A 21073-nucleotide genomic window follows, 5' to 3' on the forward strand; every position below is an offset into this window, starting at 1 on the left:
GAAAGTATTACAGGTTATACAAAAATATTAAGCAGCACAACTGTTTCCAACACTGATAATAAATAAGTATATTATAATTATATTAAATTAATTTTAAAGTATATTAAAATAGAAAACCATTATTTTAAATTGTAATAATATTTCACAATACTACAGTTTTTTCTTCATTTTTGATCAAATAAATGCAGCCCTAGTGAGCATAAGAGACACAAAACGAAACAATATGACAACTTCACAAGTCATAAGTCTCAATTTCTAGGTCACTCATAAAATACGTAAATTTGTGATGTGATCTTGCGACTTTGTAAAGTCAGATGTCAGATGTTCTTCCAGTGAAGCTCAAGATCTCAAATCATGCTGAGAACATAATCATCAGGATTTACGGAGGAGTTCATGCAGCTCATGTTCTGCAAATACTTTTATTTAGTGTTCAGTGTGGACATAATGTTTTGTTTATTTGATTTGTCAGCCAATTCTGATACACCAGCCACTGATTTTGTTAATACATTTGACTAACCTGCTCAACCTGTGGAACATCAATGAATGCATGCAAGAATGGACAGAAGTGGAGACTCACAAATCAGTTACTCCCCTCCCTTTTTTTGTTTTACTCAAAGAAGGGCCGCCCAACCCCTACTGCATCCCAGCTGGACTGTGCCTCTGGCATTGACAGAGCCGTTTTAGTGTGTGTCAGTGAGCAACGGGCTGCAACAGACAACCCACTGCACGCTACAGCACTCAGACTCCCTCAGGCCATCAGGGGGCTCCACATGTGGTCCTTTCGGGCCCCGGGGCCCCGCCAACCACAACACCACCTAGAGCGCACGTCCTGTTTTGTAAGATGGACCGATCTTTGCATTTCCATTTGCATTTAGCTACATGTTTTTGCTTTCCCCCCCTCTCGCAGCTCCTTCCCACATCGGACGAAATATAAACCAGCAGATATAAAAACAACTCTAATCCCCAGAGCATCCGCATCTATACGGATCTCTGTGACACATGGCAGAGTCGTTGCCGTGCTGTCACTCGCAGGCGACGGAGAGCGCCGTCATTGACGTGGCTGGTGGATAAATGAGGCTTTTTTCTGAATGGCTAATGTTCTGGGTCAAGTCACACGTCAGGAACAGGAACGTCCGCCGTTTCTTTTTTAAGATCGGCCTCTCTCTTTTTTTCTCACCTTTCTGCCAAAGAGGCCAATCAACAGAGAGAGTGAGGAAATGAAATCAGTGGCTAAATTGTTGCGTGATTGCCCATTCCCTAAAGAGGCTGGGCATCATTTGGAGAAAAGCATTTAATAATTGCTTTTAGGGCCATGTCAGACACATGCAATTCCCCGCACTAATGGCCCAGCTAGGCAGAACACGGCCCCAAGGGTCAGTGCAGGACAAGCCAGTCAGCGAGAGCTGGAACCGCACGTCTCTGTTTGTGTGTGTGTGTGTGTGTGAGACGGAGGGAAGGAGAATGAAAGAAGGAATGAGGGAGCAGGCATGGAGGAGATGAAGTGGCAGCAAGTGTAACCCAAAGGGGAAATGCACTTCAGTGTGAGTTTAATACTCCAGGCCGGGGATTTGGCAACCTGCCACACAGCAATTGTTTACCTTTTTGCTCACTGGCTGCATCTGTTCTGTTTTGTAAACGGCACTAAACTATCTGCCCGTAAACACTGGAATCAATAACAACTGTTTGGGGATTTCCCAGCCTCCCCTACGATTCTTTCTTCTTCTTCTCTCTCCCTCGCTCTCTCTCGTTTTCTTTGTGGCATTTTTGTCCCCCCCCCCCCCCACCACCACCCCTTTCTAGTCAAAGCAAGTGTGATGTGAATAGTTTACAAAAGGCTTTTTTTATGCTGGATAGCACGTTAGAGGAAAAATGATATGGCTTTGCACTTACTTTAGGCTATATATCAATCCTTATTCCTCACTACACAACCATGCGTGATGTACTGTAACTTTTCTGTGATGTTGATACACCTAAAAATTCTATGACTCCATATCGAACCTTTAACATCTATGGAATCTTTCCATTGCACAAAGAATGTCCTTTATAGTGGAAGACATTTCTTAAGATTTTTTAAAAGTTCTTAACACTTTAAGAACTGTTCACTGAAAGATTCTTTAGGGATACCCAAAGACCCTATGGCGTCACTGCGCAAAATCCCTTTTGGAACCTTTAATTTAATGGTGTACAGGGACAGGCCTTTCTTGTGGAGGGACTTTTTTTTCTTTTTTTGTTATGTCAAGCTCTAAAGTATTTTATGAGGTAGAAATTGTCATATTTTTTTTTTATATATATTTTAATATATTTCAATTATTTTCTTGTTCTTAATCCTTATCCATTAAAGCATGGACAGCTGGATAAATAAGGCATATTCTTTTGTGTTCTGAAGAATTAAGAATGTCATACAGGCTAGGAGTGACATGAGGGTGAATAAATAACTAATTTTGCAGCTTAAAATATCTTTAAACAATGTCTTTGTTTTTTTGAGCATAGCAACCAGCAAAGACAGGCTTAACAAGCTCAATGGCATGAGTTTGTTGGAACAATAAAACATTTTGAAAATAGTTCTTTTTGCAATTAGTCACCAACTTTTCTTCACACAAATCTATCTAATTTGTTTAGAAGACTTAAAATGTAATAGTATTTTGTAGCCTGACTGGCCCTAATCCCATTCACTTTATTATTGTTATTATTATTTTTAAGGAGCAGCTTAGAGATTCCTCCTAAAGCATTAACAAAAATGGTGATAGCTCAAGCATCATCCCTTTCAAGGTCCGAACCTCCAGTCTTGTGTCCTCTCTCCTGAACTGAAAAATGTAGTACAGGGTTTGTATTGTGTTACTGTTGCCTACAATGCAATTGGAGCTCTATAAGCTTCCTCAGGTCATCCTTCACAAAAGTATATGCAACGCTCTTGAACACATTCTTGAAAATATTGTGCACATATACAGCTTTTACATCCCTATCTTGTATTATAATTGTATTATATTTAGTTTTTAGATTTAGATTTTTCTCAAACACTTAAGTGATGTTCTGTTAAACATTTCTGCCTCATCCGCTGTGCAGTGCTCACGTCTTCCCTCTTTTACTACATCTGATATGAGTGTGATGCCCTTTTAACGACCCTGGCAAGGCCCTGACTCTCAGCTCTTTTCACAGTAAACGACACGTATCACTGCTCTCAACACCTTCAACACCTCTACCCCATCAGCGTGTTGTAATAACCCCCATTATGGCTTCAGTGGCTGGGCCATCCTCCTGCAAGACTCCTAATGGTTAGCTATGAGAGAGGCCCTAATAAGCCGTTAATGGCGGGGTAATAAATAGCCCGACAATGGCTGGGTGGGAGGAAAAGACAAGATAGAATGACAGCGGAGCATTAAACATAAAGGTGAGATGCCCGCTCTAAGTGTGAGTTAGTGCAGGGGGTGTTGTAGAGGACGGGTGGGGTTCAAGGACACCTCTGAGAGGGATGGAGACTGAGCAAGGGGCGGATGACTAGTTTGGTGGATGACAGGCAAGTGATGTTTGGTAACAATTTGCATCATAGCTTATGAAGAAGACAATGCCATGGAATTGATAGAACATGAACTTTTATTGTCACATTGATGGACGTTGTAAGGGTTCTGCAATAGAGAGGAATTAGTGTGTGCAGGAAAATCTATGCGTTGTGCGTTTCTAAAAATACACTGAACAAAATTATAAACGCAACACTTTTGTTTTTGCCCCCATTTTTCATGAGCTGAACTCAAAGATCTAAGACTTTTTCTATGTACACAAAAGGCCTATTTCTCTCAAATATTGTTCACAAATCTGTCTAAATCTGTGTTAGTGAGCACTTCTCCTTTGCCGAGATAATCCATCCACTTCACAGGTGTGGCATATCAAGATGCTGATTAGACAGCATGATTATTGCACAGGTGTGCCTTAGGCTGGCCACAATAAAAGGCCACTCTAAAATGTGCAGTTTTACTGTATTTGGGGGGTCCGGTTACTGAACACGCTGTCGTATATGCCGATCCAGAGGATCCCAAACACATTCATTCATGCTGACTGCAGGAATGTCCATCAGAGCTGTTGCCCGTGAATTGAATGTTCATTTCTCTACCATAAGCCGCCTCCAAAGGCGTTTCAGAGAATTTGTCAGTACATCCAACCGGCCTCACAACCGCAGACCACGTGTAACCACGCCAGCCCAGGACCTTTTGTGACATAGAAAAAGTCTTAGATCTTTGAGTTCAGCTCATGAAAAATGGGGGCAAAAACAAAAGTAGTGCGTTTATAATTTTGTTCAGTGTACAAGATGTCAACTTTCAGAACTGTTCAGTATGTCTGTTGTTTTTATTAAGAATATTCTCTCTCGCACCAAAAAAGCGGAAGTCAACTTCTAAACAAACTCTGGTTCTGTTTTGAATGAAATATGAACTTAACATGGACCAAAGACATGTAAACAAACTAGAAACAGGACATGATGTCTCAAGGTGCGACCCTAAAAAGGACAGAATGCTCAAGCATACCTGTTTTTTCACGTCATAGTGGTGATGTTGCCCATCACACAGCATTGTTTTGGATGTTCAGTAAGTTCTGTCACGAATATAGCCTATATCATAAAAGCTCAAAGCTGACCGATCAGGTTGTGAAAATATTTCTATATGACTTTAGGTTTGTTATCTTTAGGTTCGGTGTTACATTTTTTATTGTGAACACTAACCGGACCAGGACTAAATGTTTTTGCTTTTTTTTTAGTCCGGACCAAAAGAACCAAGTGAACCGAACTGTGTGAACGCACCCTTAACAGTATCATAAAGGTTGTCCATTCAATTAATGAGCTATATTTCAAATCTAATGAACGTTTAATATATTTATATCATATAAAATTTCATGTAATTGTGTGAGGAACAGACCAACATTTTAAATTAACTTAAAATCAATTTCCATAACTTTCCATTTTCATTACACTTCTATTTTAATAACATTTTAATAAGGGTTTGAGGCAAAATTAGAATTTTTTTGTGTGAGTGAAAACTAGTAATTTAAATAGTAATTTGTGATTAAATTTAATTACATTTTCCCACACAGATTTCACATCAGTTTCAAGTTGGTCACATGGATTTGTTGTGTTGACCAATAGAAAGCTGCTTAGTTTAAAAGTGAATTCTATGTGAACTGTGCTTCATTTATACACTATTGACAATGGAACTTCTTTTTGTCCACAAAAAATTCACTAATGTGACCACAAATGTGATGATAAAATAAAAAAATTTGTCTGGATAGTTTTTATTTTTATTTTTGTTTTTGTTTGTTTTTAATCACTGACCCCACTCACCCAGTTTACAACTCTTTGCACTTCTGGCCTCTGGCTGACATTGCAGAGCACTGTGCATCAAAACATCAAACACAAGAACTGTTTCTTCCCACAAGCCATATCTATCAATAACTGTTAGCACACCAACTATTGTCTTTTATTTACAGTGCATTGATCTCTTGGGCATTATGTAAATAATGCATATAATTTAAGCAAGTGCTCAGAGTTCTTACAAATCCTAGGCCAATGAAGCACTTATTACAGTAATTCCATCATGATGTGAATGGATGTCATTGAGATGGTTATTGTTAATCCTGGAGTTGTAAAGAGATACAGATGCTACTATAGGACTCACATAGATATTCCCAGTGCACATGTGTTACTTGTGCTGCATGTGGCGCTTAATGCACAGGTCTTATACATAATGCAGTATGTTTGGAGTTATTTTACTGACAGGCTGATGTGCTTGTATGAGGGGGAGCGGATCTCAGTGGAGTGGATCTCCATGCATTCATGTAGCCGTTTTCCCAGTTCTGCTTCACAGTCTCCCTCTGGACCCCATTAATGAAGAGCCAAGATGCTGGTATGACACACTCACTCGTGAAAAAAAAAAAAGTGCACACACCTACACACACATATACATCACAAATGCATGAATTCCAAGGCGCTCCTTAACTCACCTCATGGGGTCAGTCTCTGCATCTCTATAATCTACTAGTTTGCGAAATTATAAAATTACACACACACAAAAAAAAAGCAAAACAAATTTACGGACGATCAATGTATGTGCCTGATTAAGTGGAGAGAAATGAGAGAATAAGATTGTTGGCATGTTGTCGGCTTGACGATAACAAAGTGACAATATGGTGTTAGAATCCAGAGGCGATATTGTTGCAATTATTGGGGCTCCTTTCTTTTTATTTCTCCCCTCCCTCCATCGCCTTCCCACTCAATCTTCCTGGAGCTTTCATAGCTGGGGCTAATGCCTTCCTGATCCACTCCCCAATGCCTTTTCTGTCAGAGGAAGTCATTTAAGAGCACACACAAAAGTATTTGTCGAAGTGTCTGAAAATACCGCAGCCCTCTTCTCCGCGGCCCATTCTTCAGGCCTAATGCGGAACATCCCCTGGGTGATGGCTTTGGCAGCTGCAGAAATGGGAGAGCCACGCTGGAGATGAGGGTCATCGGCGGGTTATAGGAGAAAGTTTGTGCCCAGCAATGTTTGACTGTAGATTCTAGAGGAAACTTTACGGCCTCTGTGGGATCGGTGTAGATTGCGAGGTCACGGTTCACAGCCCCCCTGGTGTCCAATGCACATTCACAAAGTCTTTCAGTTTTTATTATTTCATTTATTTGTGAAAGGTGCAATCTTGGATTCCATTGTTGGAATGTCCTTAAAGTAACCTTCAAAAACTTTTACAATATAAATGTTCTAAAAATGCATCATGAAAAAATTTAATATTATGTTAAAATTTAAAAGACCAGCTTGGAGGTCAAGGTTTTGGTTGGTTTGCATGGTCCAATTAGCCCCTGCTGGTAGAAACCATATACAGTACCATTTCAAAAGTTTGGAGTCGGTAAGATTTTTTTATGTTTTCGAAAAAAGTATCTTATGCTCATCAAGGCTGGATTTATTTGATAAAAAAAATACAGTAAAAATGTCCGCATTTTCAGCAGTCATTACTCCAGTCTTAAGTGTCACATGATCCTTCAGAAATCAACTGGGCCTGTTCACACCTGGTCACTTCATGCGTTTTCTCTGAACAGATAGCTATCCGATCGTGAAAAGAGTAAGACCAGGTGTAAAATTCCTTCCGAAACGCTTTCGAGACTGATTTAAATCCGATCACTCAAACCACTTCAGGACGTGGTCTGAGACGCATTCCAGACGAAACTGGACAAGTGTAAATGCATATGATTGTTGAAACCACATATGTAAATGTTGCTCCTCCCAAAATGTTACAAAATAAACACGTGAGAGTGTCTTATAGGCCAGCTATGACATGTTATAAGTCACAGAAGCTCAACACACAATCATCTTCATTAAAAGTATTGAGACTAAATGATCTTACCAGTACTGGGGAGACACATTTATGTGGCAGAGTGTAGATGGATTCGTTTGAACAAATCAGATAGCTATCCGATCAGTAGAAACCAGGTGTAAACAGGCCCATTCTTATATGCTGATTTGGTGCTCAAGAAATATTTCTTATTATTGTCAATGTTGAAAACAATTGTGCTGCTTGATATTTTTTAGCAACCTGTGACATTTTTTTTCAGGATTCTTTGATGAATAGAAAGCTCAAAAGAACATAATTTATTTGAAATGGAATATTTTTTTTTTCTTCTAATAAGTCTTTACTGTAACTTTTGATCAATTTAATGCATCCTTGCTTAGTAAAATATTATATTATATTAAATCTCACTGACCCAAACTGTGTGTTAATATTTAATTGTTGTATAGTAGATGTTTCACCAATGGGCAGATTCTTTTGAAAGACTCCTAAATGTGTGAAATGGACTGGTTTAGAGAATTTATTGAAGGCTGTTGTGTAGTGTAACATTTCTGGACTGATGTTGATGTGCTTACATTTCAACCGTCTAAATCCTTAACCCATATAAATTGTCTGTATGACAGACCTTCACATTTGGTATCTCCAGAGAGGAACCCATCAAATAAGATTCTACAGATGGATTCATTTGATATATATGTCCCTGTATAGTTCTGCACATCTTTAAAAAAGCATTTGCATCTGACTTGCACAAACTAAATATATGCATAATGCACAATCCTTCACTTTTTTTTGCTGATTTGGTGCTGGTCAAGCTGGTGGACTAACATAGCCATCCTGTTCATTTTCAAAATGAAGCTGCTGAAGCTTGTCGACAAGTATGGTCCTTTTTTTTTAGCCACTTGACTGAAGAAGTTAAATTAGTTTACATGTATTTGCATTTAATCATTTAGCAAGAGCTTTTATCCAAAGTAACTTTCAAATGAGGAGCATCACAAGCAATCTATCATACAAGAAACAACAACATGCCAAGTTTTAAGAGTAAACCAAAAAAGTAAAAATGAACAAAATATTTTAGCTAATTTCTAGGAAGTACCTTTGTATATGGTTGTGTTTTAGTTAAGTGCTCACAAAAGAGTTCAACTACTTCTTAAAGTTTGTGATGGACTTAGCAGAACGAATGGAGGTTGAAAGCTCCACCATAGAACCGCAACACAAAATACGCTGTTTTGTGCATGACTAACTCTTTGTTTTGTCCATTTACAGCTCCTCAGGATCTTCCCCGAAGAGGGCGAAACTTCTGCCTCACCTCCCATCAGCTCAGGTGCCTGACCCAGCTGACCTCAACCTTACTGGAGCTGGAACAAACTGTGGAGGACCTGGCAACCCATCTGGGTTTCCTTAACTGCGCTGGAGAATCAGTCTGCTGTGTCAAAGGTACACTTTAACAACCATCGCTAAACATTACCACATCCAAATGCGAACTAGAGTCAAATCCATCCGTTGCAGGTCAGTGCAGCTCAGCAATCCTGATTTAGTAGGGAAAATTCTGTCATCATTTACTCACCCTAATGTCATTCAAAACCTGAATGACTTCCTTTTGAGAAGATATTGTGAAGGAGATATTGTTCAAATGTTTACAATGAAGTCATTGTTTTGAACAGCACTGTTCAATATTTGGGTTCAAATGTACCACAAAAAATGTATCACGGTTTCCACAAAAATATTAAGCAGCACAACTGTTTCCGACTGTATAATAATAATAATAATAATAAATAAATAAAAAATAAAAAAAGCAGCAAATCAGCACATTACAATGATTTCTGAAGGATTATGTGACACTGGAGTAATGATGCTGAAAATTCATCTTTGCCAGCACAAGAATAAATATGTCGATATAATAAATATTGTAATAATATTTCACAATATTACAATTTTTACTGTATTCTTGATCAAATAAATGTAGCCTTGGTCTGCATAAGAGACTACTTTCAAATACATTGCTTATCCGACAAATCTTACTGACCCCAAACTTTTGAACGGTAGTATATATTCCCCAAAAAAAAAAAAAAAAAAAAAAAGTTCTTCAATACATCTTCTTTTGTGTTCCACAGAAGAAAGGAAGGCTTGAAACAATAGGGTGAGTAAATTATAACAGAGTTTTCATGTTTGGGTGAACTATCCCTTTAAATATAATAGTTTCTGATCTCTTAATCAACGAAACACCCATAGTAAGCAAATGTCCCCCTGCAGCAACTGTGAAAACATATACAGATAACTGGTTTATGTTGCTCTCAGACTGAATGTGATATACGCCAGTCAACAAGATATATGGTTGTTTTTTTCCCCAGATGAATATCACCATAGTATAAATAAATGGCAGCCGATCAAGATTTCTGACAACAGTCTCCTGCAAATCTGACAAGTGAAATGATTTGTCACCATGGGAGCGGAAAACCTCCAGCTATATTGTGCTCGACGGAGCCTTTAAATACGACAAGCCTCCTATTCCTGCGTATAATAGCGACAATCTCTACAGGCAGCTTATGAGACCAGACTGCTGGCCTGTAGCAGTACCTTGTATACATACGCTTTTTTTAATGAGAGTTTTCTCGCCTTTCTTTACAGCTTTTTTACTGTTCCTTATGTGTGTGTGTTTTGTTTTCGCATATAGAAACACTTCTACACGCACAAATTGAGGAGGCCGGAAATTTCTTTTCACTAATTTTTTTTTTTTTCTGCTATGAAAGTGACTGGTGCGTATAGTAATTTCTGTAAAGGTTACATTAAAAAACAGGACAAGCAGAAAAGGGCTGGATTTACTGAGAAGTAAACAGCCTTTAAAGGGCAGTTATCCAAATCATTAATTCAGCCAATCAAACGACTTAATTACCAGAAATTCATCAGATGGGCTTAAAGGTCAAAAAGTGACATGCTGGCTGCTTCTCTCCTCCTTCGCCTGGCTCGGCTCTCTCTCTTCTTCAACTAAATTGCCTCGCCCGGGGTCTCACTTCCGAAGCGTCTGATTAGAAAAATGCGGCCTTGATGCATGCACTTTTAATTTGCCCACAACAAGCACACACACACACACACACACACTTATCCTCCCTCTAACCCTTCCATGGATTAGTCCAGATATGGCCATAGCTATCAGGGGTTCAAATCAACTCCAAAGCCTCCGAATTTAACAAAGCTTACTGTTGCAATTACTGCGTCCGCTTTTTAGTTTTTCCCCCCGCTTTATTGGGTGAATCACGTTGTTGTTTGTAGGTCGTCAATGCGCAGAGGAGTTTAATATGTTGGCCTGGCCTGACCCTGGCACCCCACACATTGACTTCATTTCCAAAGGCACCATGTAGAGCGTGAATGCATATGCTAATATGCTAACGGAACATATGAGATGTTCCTGCGTGAAATGTTTTAATGAGCTGGAAATTAGAGGATTTGGAGCTCACTTCCTTTCGTAAAGCTGTAGTGACAGTTTACTGTGGATGCATTGTCAGTGTTTTTTGCTTTTTCCATGCAGGGGTCCTGAAGAAGGTCAGGGATGATATGGAGGTGACGGCAGCAGAAGACAAAGCCGCTACTGATCTTGTTCTGCAAAGCACAGAGGTGATACACATCCCTTATTTATTCACTTCTGGTGCCAATACTGTAATACTATTTTTCATTGCACCATTATGATTTTTGAAACAACCCTCCAATATAGAACTTTACTGAATGCGTTTTTATTGTAATCAACATATATTGCTCTTGCGTGAGGTTAAGGGTTTAAACAAAACCCTAACCCTAAAAACTCCAAGATCACCCTACATATTATTGAGTTGGTGAATTTTGCATTGGCAAGCAGTACTGTACATTATATCCTTAAATGCATGTTTTGTTTTGTAACCATTAAAATACTGTATATTCCAGTCTGACCAGATGTTGCATGGTATTTATGTATTTGTTTGTGTGTTTAGGTGGTGTCTCTTGAATTTGGGTGGAGGGCTACATTTAGGGACCTCATTCCTCAGATGGCTCACTGTGTGAAGGTGGTGTTGGATGACGTGTGCAATAAGAATCTGGAGCAGGAGGAAGCCGCACATGCATCGAGCTCTGCTAACATCTCCATAACCCCTGTTGACCACAGACACGGCCCAGAGAGAGACTCTCCCAAGATGGTGGCGAAGGTAACTTAATAGTAATTTAAATAGTAAAGTAAGAATCTCACACACACACACACACACACGCACACACATACACACACACTGACACAAACACACAAGTGGGAGAGAGAGCGGGAGAAAGAGTTTGTGCTTTCCGTACATTATAAAACGGAATTTTGTGAAATTGTCGTTTTTGTCCTATTGTTTACTATATTTATTTGTTTGGTCAATGTCGTTGTGTTTTTTTTGTATTTTTTTTTTGTGTTGTAGGCTGTACCTTTGAAATAACTGAAATCATGTGGCGAAGTGACATAGAACTGTAATGTGGTCAAGACCTGTCTGGAACTACTTTAGCCGTGCGTTTCCCTGACAATAATTGCACACCTTAGAACGTTCGTCAACCACACACACTCTCTGTGGCCATTCAAAATCCCAGGATGTCCTTCGAAAAAGAGTAGGGGTGTAACCCCGACATCCTGGCCAAATTTGCCCATTGGCCGCTGTCCATCATGGCCTCCTAATCATCCCCATATACTGATTGGCTTCATCACTGTCTCCTCTCCACCAATAAGCTGGTGTGTGGTGGGCGTTCTGGTGCACTATGGCTGCCGATGCATCATCCAAGTGGATGCTGCACATTGGTGGTGGTTGAGGAGATTCCCCCCTTCCATATGTGAAGCGATTTGAGGACCCAGAAAAAGCGCTATATTAATGTAACGAATTATTATTATTATTATTAACCATTTAGATTCAAGCATTCAACAGCCCCGTAATATAATTAATGTAATGTGATGTAATGTAACTGACAAGTGAGAACTAAAACACAGCAAATATGTATATATATATATAGCCTATAATAAGTAAAAACAAAGATGATTGGATTAACACAGGTAATACAAACGAGGGAACCGATGAGTAACCATATAAAAAAACTAGAACGCAATGAGTAACCTAGGAGACAAACAAGTGGCAGGAAACTGAGAACAAATGAGACATGTGACTGAGGGATACAAACTAAAAGTCCATGAAGGTGTAACTAAGAATAATCATGAAAAATTATAAGACCGCAAGTGTGCTTTTTGTGTATGCGTGGTTTCAGTTGTTCCTATTTGTTGCGTATATTTAGTACAATTTATCATTTGTTCAAGAAAATGTTCGTACGCAGCTTTTACAAACAAATTTGTGCGTACGTATGCTTAATGAATGAGACCCAATGCGCCCTGGCTGAAGTATTCATTTCTTTAAAAAAAAATCTTTCTGACCCCAAATCTTTTAATGATAGTATACTCAAAACATAGTTAGGTAATGACTTATTTATATGCTTATTATAGTATCACGTTAGCTTAGCAACTGAGCACTATTCATGCGGTGCACCGAGTTTCTGCCCATGTACTGAAGAGCATTCTAAATAGTCACTTATGAATGAGAAAGCTTGTAGGCTGTATGCATCAAGGCAGCTCACTAGGTTTTGAAACAGAGCTATAGAGGAAGGTATTTGTGAATATCTCCTTACCTTTCCAGTCTCTTTTGAAATACTCCAGTGGTTCACAGTGACATGACATGTCTGGCACCGTGGCTCCAGGAGCCTCTCTGGTCTGTGAGTTTGCTCTGTGGCCCAATGTCTTGCCTCATTTTATCCCTCATCACGGAGGTCCCCGTCTGAGACGAGCTCCACTCGCTGCAGCTCGGGCAGATTGATGAGCCATCACAGCCCCAAAGGATGGCCTCTGAGCTTGGATAGGATGCAGGTGTTTCAGTCCATGCATGCTCCGTTCACCAGCCCTTATTCTTCTAGTTAAAAACATGTTTTTTTTCATGTCCACACTAGACAAAAGTCATATTTTTTAAGGCAAGGCAAGGCAAGGCAAGTTTATTTATATAGCACATTTCATACACAATGGCAATTCAAAGTGCTTTACATAGAAGAAATTAAAATAATAAAAAGAAACAAGAATAATTAAAACAGTTTAGAAAAATCTAATGAAATACAATACAGTACAGTCGGACGAACAGCGGCACAGTGCTCATTCAGTAAATGCACAGCTAAACAGAAGTGTTTTGAGTCTGGATTTGAATGTGACCACTGTAGGAGCACATCTGATCTCTTCTGGAAGCTGGTTCCAGCTGCGGCTGGCATAATAGCTAAAAGCAGACTCACCATGCTTAGAGTGAACCCTTGGTATTTCTAGCTGATATGATCCTAATGATCTGAGTGATCTGTTGGGTTTATATTCAGTGAGCATATCTGCAATGTATTGAGGTCCTAGGCCATTGAGTGATTTATATACCAGTAATAATACTTTAAAATCAATCCTAAATCTAACTGGGAGCCAGTGTAGAGACCTGAGGACTGGTGTGATATGTTCATATTTTCTGGTTCTGCTCAGAATCCTGGCGGCAGCGTTCTGTATGAGCTGCAACTGTCTTTGGAAAGGCCAGTGAGGAGACAATTACAATAATCTACCCTGCTGGTGATGAAAGCATGCACAAGTTTCTCTAAGTCTTGTCTGGAAACAAAGCATCTAATTCTTGCAATATTTTTTAGATGATAGTATGCTGATTTAGTTATTGCTTTGACATGACTACTGAAACTAAGGTCTGACTCTAGTGTCACACCAAGATTCCTGACTTGATTTTTAGTTGTTTGAACCCTGGAGTGAAGGTATGCGTTCACCTTGAGAACTTCATCTTTGTTTCCAAATGCAATGACTTCAGTTTTATCTTTGTTTAACTGAAGAAAGTTTTGGCACATCCAACTGTTGACTTCATCAATGCATTGGCACAGGGAGTCAATTGGGCTGTAATCGTTAGGCGATAGGGCTAAGTAGATCTGTGTGTCGTCTGCATAGCTGTGGTAAGCAATTTGGTTCTTTCTCATTATTTGGCTCATTGGGAGCATATACAGGTTGAACAGGAGTGGCGCAAGAATCGAGCCTTGAGGGACTCCGCATGTCATGGATGTCCACTCAGACTTATGGTCTCCTATACTCACATAATAACCTCTCTCATCTAAGTATGACCTGTACCATTTTAGGACTATCCCAGAAAGCCCCACCCAGTTTTCCAAAATAAACTAAAATAACTAGTTTCTGGCAGACGGCCTACGCAAGTCTACTTAAGCCAAAAGAGTAACATTTGACAATGTATTAAGCTTGGAAGAGCCAGGACATTTTTTTTATATAACTCAGATTGTATTCGTCTGAAAGAAGAATGTCATATACACCTTGGATGGCTTGAGGGTGAGTAAATCATAGGGTAATTTTCATTTTTGGGAGAACTATCCCTTTAAGCAGCACAACTGTTTTCAACATTGTTAATAATAAGAAATGTTTCTTGAGCAGCAAATCAGCATATAATAGAATGATTTCTGAAGGATCTTGTGACACTGAAGAATGGAGGAATGATGCTGAAAGTCATTTTAGATTGTAATAACATTTCACAATATTACAAATGTTTCTGTATTTTTTGTTCAAATAAATGCTTTGGTGAGCATAAGAGACTTTCAAACACATTTAAAATTCTTACCAACCCTCAATTTTTTAACAGAGGTGTACATATACAAGGACCATATTTTCTGGACTTTAAATTGCAGTTTTTTTAATCATCTGAAACATGCTGTGACTCATATTCTAAAGCGACTTACATAATGCTATTAACTTCAAACTTATTCTCAGGTACAACTTACTTTTATTTACAAAATATGGTAAATTCCTTTAGAGTGTTTTCATATTTCTGAATTTTTTTTAAGAATTGACCTCTGCATGCAAAGCTGCTTTAAAACCTTCGTCGAACATAAAAAAAAAAAAAGATGCTTTTGCACAACATGGCCTCATCTCATGAAGTTTAGAACGTCAGCATTCATGTCTGATTTCCATACCGTTTCATTGATGCTGCCGACACCCCTGGAACCACATCACTAACAAGTGTCAAAATTTGTTCACACTCAAGACCTGTACGACACATTTACGTGTAGGTCAGTGCTTCAGAATGAGCAGCCCTCATCTCAAAGGTTAGCATGTGCATTTATTTGCATTCTCTGCTACCCTGAGTGTCTGAGAACCCCTTCTTTTTGACACGTGTCACCACGGCCCATAAGTAGGCAGCGTTATGCTAGCCCAGACCTGACTTAGCCAGAACGTAGTCAGTCCAGATGCATTACAGAGATCAATACTTCACCCATTCATATTCATACATTCATGCTTTGTTTCAAACTCTCAGAGTCGCCAGACCTCCCGTCTGCATAATATTTCAGCAAACCATTTATCAACCTGAAACCACGATCCAGCTATTGACCACCTCGCGTTGACGATCGTCCTTAACCCTGTGCGAGGAGAAGGATTTAGCACTGTTCAAAGGTGCAAGAAGACTGCTGCAGAGTTGAGCTCTTAAATGTTTTAAAGCTTTGCTGAGAAATAACCTTGTGGTGGCTGTCCTGTTGGAATCCATATCTTTGATCTGCTCTAGTTAAGGGTTCTCCGAACCGGAGCAGCAGGCTTTAGAAAGCCATAAATCTCACCGACACCTCTCGGGTGCTCATCACCTTGGATTGGGGCGAATCTTTGCATTCTCGCCCACATCTCTCTCATACTTCCCACTAAGCTTATAATAACAACACTCAGTCTGTTTTCGACTCGCTGTTTTAAGACCTGTTCAGCCTTTAGGGGCTTCCGGTTTGGCGGGTCTCTTAGCGCTCTTTCGGGATGTCAAAGCAGCACTAGAAAAATTATACCAGTTTTCTTATTAGTATCATAATACTGTGCCAACACGTACAACAGGTCATGTTGTAATATGGCTACGCAAAAGTGGTCAAATGCACCTCTTCAAATGTACCTCTTTGTCTTAAGTGAATGTGAACAGGAAAGAAACATCACATGTGTCATTTTTTGTCTGTTAGGCCTTGCAATAAAGGTCAATAGACCTGCCTTTGACTCTTATGATGTTAATATTAATCAAACAATATTAATTAGAAAAAAAAAATTCACTCACTCTTCTATTTATTTACTGTTTTTATTTTTATTTGTACAAACTATTTAATTTCAAATATTTATTCAATTGATAAATACTTGCAATATTATAATATATTTTAATTTAATTAGGTAATATTTGTTGGTATAGTTTATTATGATGATATTAATTAATGAGATTTATTCAAATTGACAAAATATACTAATATAAAAACAAATTAAGTTAATAATATAAATAAACTATAATAATTTTATTTTATTGTTAGAATTTCGTTAGAATTTTACTGACTTTTTATTTGTCAGCAATATTTACCTAATTGATAGATACTTGCAGCATACCATCGTTACAATTTGTATTTAATATTTATAGTTATAGTTTATTATTAAAATAATTTAATTATTCAAATTCAGTAATAATAATATTTAGTAATATTAAAAATAGTACAAGTAATTATAATATTAAAGTTAACATAGTTACAAATTACTAACTAATAATTGTCTTTTATAATTATCATTTTATAATAAAAAGCTTTTTACTTTTATTTGTTCAATTACAAGAAAAATCTATAATTAATTTATAAATATTTACAGCATGCATTTAAATATATTTTTATTACATTTTATAGTTATAGTTTAGTAAAATATAAAAAAATAATAGATATTAAAATGTGCAAATTATACAGGAAAAAATATTATTCTATTATAGTTGATTTTTTTTTTTTTTGCAATATTGAAGCTTGTATTGTGAGTAGCCTAGTGAAATCTCACTGGTATTGCTACTAAAATGTTGTTATGGTGACAACCCTAGCGTGCTGCATCTGTTGTGTCTGAACATAATGGAATGGCAAGCTGTGTAATGCAGATGCTGAAGTTTAGTGGAGAAGTATGAAGTCACCTCTCTCTTGCCTGTCCATGCTTGATTGATAGACCTGCTATTGGAAAAAGTTTCCATTTAACATGTGCTGGTTTTTTTTCCTCTATGTTCGCAGAGGCCTTGGGACACGGTAACTCCCTGTGGAAGGGGGAAAGGGTGGAGTGGAGGGAGATATATACACCGCACGTGTATTTTACTGCTCTCGAATAGCCCGGCACCGTAACTCATTTCTATTGGTATATAAATTCGACAGTGAACCCAGCACGTGCGTCTGGCTCTTCGGCGTGGCCCTATCCGCTGCCGTGACTGTTGATCTGCATTAAACGTGTGGCTGGAAGGAGGGATGGAGAAAGGGATGAATGGATGCGCTAGATGGGGATAGATCCACAATGATGTCTTCATTTGTCAAGTGTTGGAGAAATATGGGTGGAGGAAGTTTGGTGTATGTTCCGTTCCAGGCCTGCCTCTTTTTGGCAATAACCCTTAGGGGTCTTCCTTTCAAGCAGCGTGTCTCCCGAGGCAATGTAAGGCAGATGTAACAGGCACACACACTTTCGTAATCATTTTGAAGAGAAAATACCATTGCTGATTCCCTGTTTCCTCCAGGACAAATGTGGAAAAATGAGATAAGTGTTGCTGCTCTCTCCAGGCTCCACAGGAGGGGAACTGCAGGTATTTGAATCCTAAAATGGCCCTGAATGTCTCTCACAGTCATATCGCCATGGATGATTCGGTTATTCTATCGCAATAAATGCTAGTTGGTTCGCATATGGTAGAGTTGTGTGAGCTGCTGAAATGCAATTTCGGTCTTCAAAAAGGGAAGTTTGAGTGTAGTACGATAAGGAATTTCTTAGTGTGTATAGCGCTGGATGTTTTTTGTTGGATTTAAGAGGGACAGGATGGAGTACATAAAAGTTTTTTTTTTTTTTTACAATAACTATCTGCAAATAATTCAACTGAATTGTCATGATAGTAAAGAAGCACTGTTTAGTGTGGATAACAGTATAGTTGCACCAAACAAGTTCTTAAGTGTTAAAAAATAAATCCGTCAGTGTCGGAGATGAAGCCTGTCAGGTTGTTCATGTACTTCAATATGTTGTGTTGTGTCATTTCCTAAGCCAACCGCTCTCTTTCACTTTTTATTTCCCATCAAAACTGTCCTGTTGATTTACAGGCAAAATAAAATAATAAAATAAATTGATTAATTAATTATACACATGATTATGTTTTATTCAAAGTCTTTAATAATGCGGAATTTTGCAGGGGCAAAATAATTGAGTTGTGAAGAGGGGGACACATTAAAGGCACAGTATGTAAGTTTCGCCACTTGCGGACGCTTATTCAAAACAATTACGAAGGCATAGCCTGATGACGCTGTGAATGAGTGTGGAATCATGGGAGTTGTTGTCTTCACCTCCACAGCCGAGGGAAAGCAATCTGATGGGACTCATGTTCATGGATGAGCTAATGTGTTAAAGTTTTATTAATGTTACTGGTATGAAGCAGGGCAGGGCAGAGAGCCTGAGACATTTTACATTGCTGTTTTTATTATGCTTATATGCTACAGTCGGCCGCTGCTGCTCATTTTGCTTTGTTGTTTACATATATTTTACGATTAAAGTTACGTTTAACATTCACCTCCTTCTCTGAACTTGAACTTCGTTACAGTTACATTTGATCACTTAAATTCACATTATCTTATTCCATTCTATTGAAACAGCCGTTTCACAAACAAGTGCTGAAATACTCATACAGGTCACTTTATTTGACAAATTAAAACGCAGTGCTATTTTACTTGGTCAAAACAGTCATACTAAAAATACATTTGAGTGTCCTGAATGTTATGTTATAACGTTACTCTGTGCGTTCGGTGACTGGTATAAGACACTTGTTGCACATTGCAGTAAGCTAGATCTTATTATAATATCATATTAATAAAAGCTGGATGACTTGTGTTTCTAAATGGCATGCAATTAATTTGAAAACTTCGTATGGTGGAGAAAATGCTGTATTGCTGTTGATAAAGCTCTTTCTGATTTTGCTGTGTCAGCCACTTGACAAAATAGTGTTACTCGCGGTAAATCAAGAAAACAAAGGATTCGAAAAATAAGACTAGCCGTGTTGAGCTATATAACAATGGTTAGTTTTCTGTCAATAAAGTTATCCACCTCACCTGGATATAAAAAAAAGCTCATAAAGCTCACCTGTCAAAAAAAAGAAAAAAAAGACATAATAAAAAGAAGCATCTTTGGTGTTTCTATGGTTTCAACCAAAGTTAAACCGTAAATCGACGGTAATGCGTATTTGAAGCCATTGACAAGCGACGCAATGACACGACACGTTACACTGGTTAAAATATCTGCTTTTTCTGGACATTGTTGGAAACATTTGGGATAATGTAAATACACAAGTCAACAGAATATATAACAATGTTCTAGTGGTTTTTGGTTATTTTAATCCAAAAATCATACATATCGTGCCTTTAAGGCATAAGTATTGATCATCTATTGATCATACAGAAAAACCTTTGAAAAACTCACATATTCACTGTATTTCCAGTTCTGTGCAGACATTGTGGAGCAGATGGATGCTTTTCTCCCTCTGGCTGTGGCGTTTAGAGAGGACACCCTGCTGCCCGTGTGCTCCAGCTACGTGGAGGTGTGTGGCCGTGTGACTTCTTTCCTACTGACGAGGCTAGAGGAAAGGGCAGGGGAAGTCCCGGCCTCAGCTCCCCTCAAGAACCTTCCCATTCTGATGGCCACCAGTGACTACATTCACCAGACACTCACTCACTATGAAAGCCAGCTCAGACACATGTGAGTTAAACACATTTTTTTAAAGCACTCCTGTTATATTTTCTTAACTTATCAATATGTAGCAAGGACGTATTAAATTCAGATTGATCAAAAGTGACAATAATGGCATTTACATTGTTTCAACACATTTATATCTCAAATTAATACTCTTTTGAACTTTGAATTAATCAAATAATCCAGGAAAACGTTCACACAAAAATAGTACACAGCAAATTATTCCTAAACACCAAATCAGAATATTAGAATGATTTCTAAAGGATCATGTGACTTTGAAACAATGCTGAAAATTCAGCTTTGCCATCACAAGAATAAATGACATTTTAAAATATATTAAACTAGAACTAGAAAAACTAGAAAAAAGCTATTTTGAATTGTAATAATATTTCATTATTTCATAATATTTTTTGATCAAATAAATACAGCCTTGTTGAACATAAGATACCTCTTAAAAAATCTTTCAAGGGTAGGGCTAGTGTACACTTTAATAATGTTTTGAGCTAGTCCAATGCAAGTCATTTTAATGGTAAGATTAAGTAAAAAATATATAATTTCCTTAATTGTTTTGTTTTGTATTCCAGTAACTATATAAATATCTTTAAAACAAGTTATTAAGACTTGTTATTAGAGAATACACATTATTTTTATTCACTTTGTTTTTGAATAAAGTATGAAGTTTATTTTTCTTATTTCTATTTTTAAGAAAATATAGTGAAATTTAGTATAGTTTACGCTTAATACAACAACAGCAAGAAGAAAACAAATAGCCATAATCTTAGTCTAGATTCTTAACATTTCTAATTTGCATGTATTTGCATTTCAAATGCATAAACACCTGATAAAGATCTTAATGTTTGGCCCAAGTATACATTTATCAAATGCAGAAGCTGTACCGTATTTCTGTAGTGGATGTGGCGTGAGGAATGACAGTGAAGTCTGATCCTCTGTATTGTGGTAGCC

General features: G+C 38.0%; 1 protein-coding gene across 1 annotated transcript in view; it reads left to right on the top strand.

Annotated features, from left to right (window-relative positions):
- The window catches only part of kiaa0825 (KIAA0825 ortholog), a 145862-nt gene that overhangs the window by 18493 nt on the left and 106296 nt on the right, over positions 1 to 21073 (top strand). Inside the window, exons 5-8 of the mRNA XM_082169989.1 lie at positions 8581 to 8751; positions 10841 to 10926; positions 11277 to 11486; positions 19860 to 20116. Coding sequence (XP_082026115.1) covers positions 8581 to 8751; positions 10841 to 10926; positions 11277 to 11486; positions 19860 to 20116 — 724 coding nt within the window. The remainder of the gene's footprint in view (positions 1 to 8580; positions 8752 to 10840; positions 10927 to 11276; positions 11487 to 19859; positions 20117 to 21073) is intronic.

The sequence above is a fragment of the Leuciscus leuciscus genome (assembly GCF_965113295.1).
Source record: "Leuciscus leuciscus genome assembly, chromosome: 5".
Taxonomy (NCBI): Eukaryota; Metazoa; Chordata; class Actinopteri; order Cypriniformes; family Leuciscidae; genus Leuciscus; species Leuciscus leuciscus.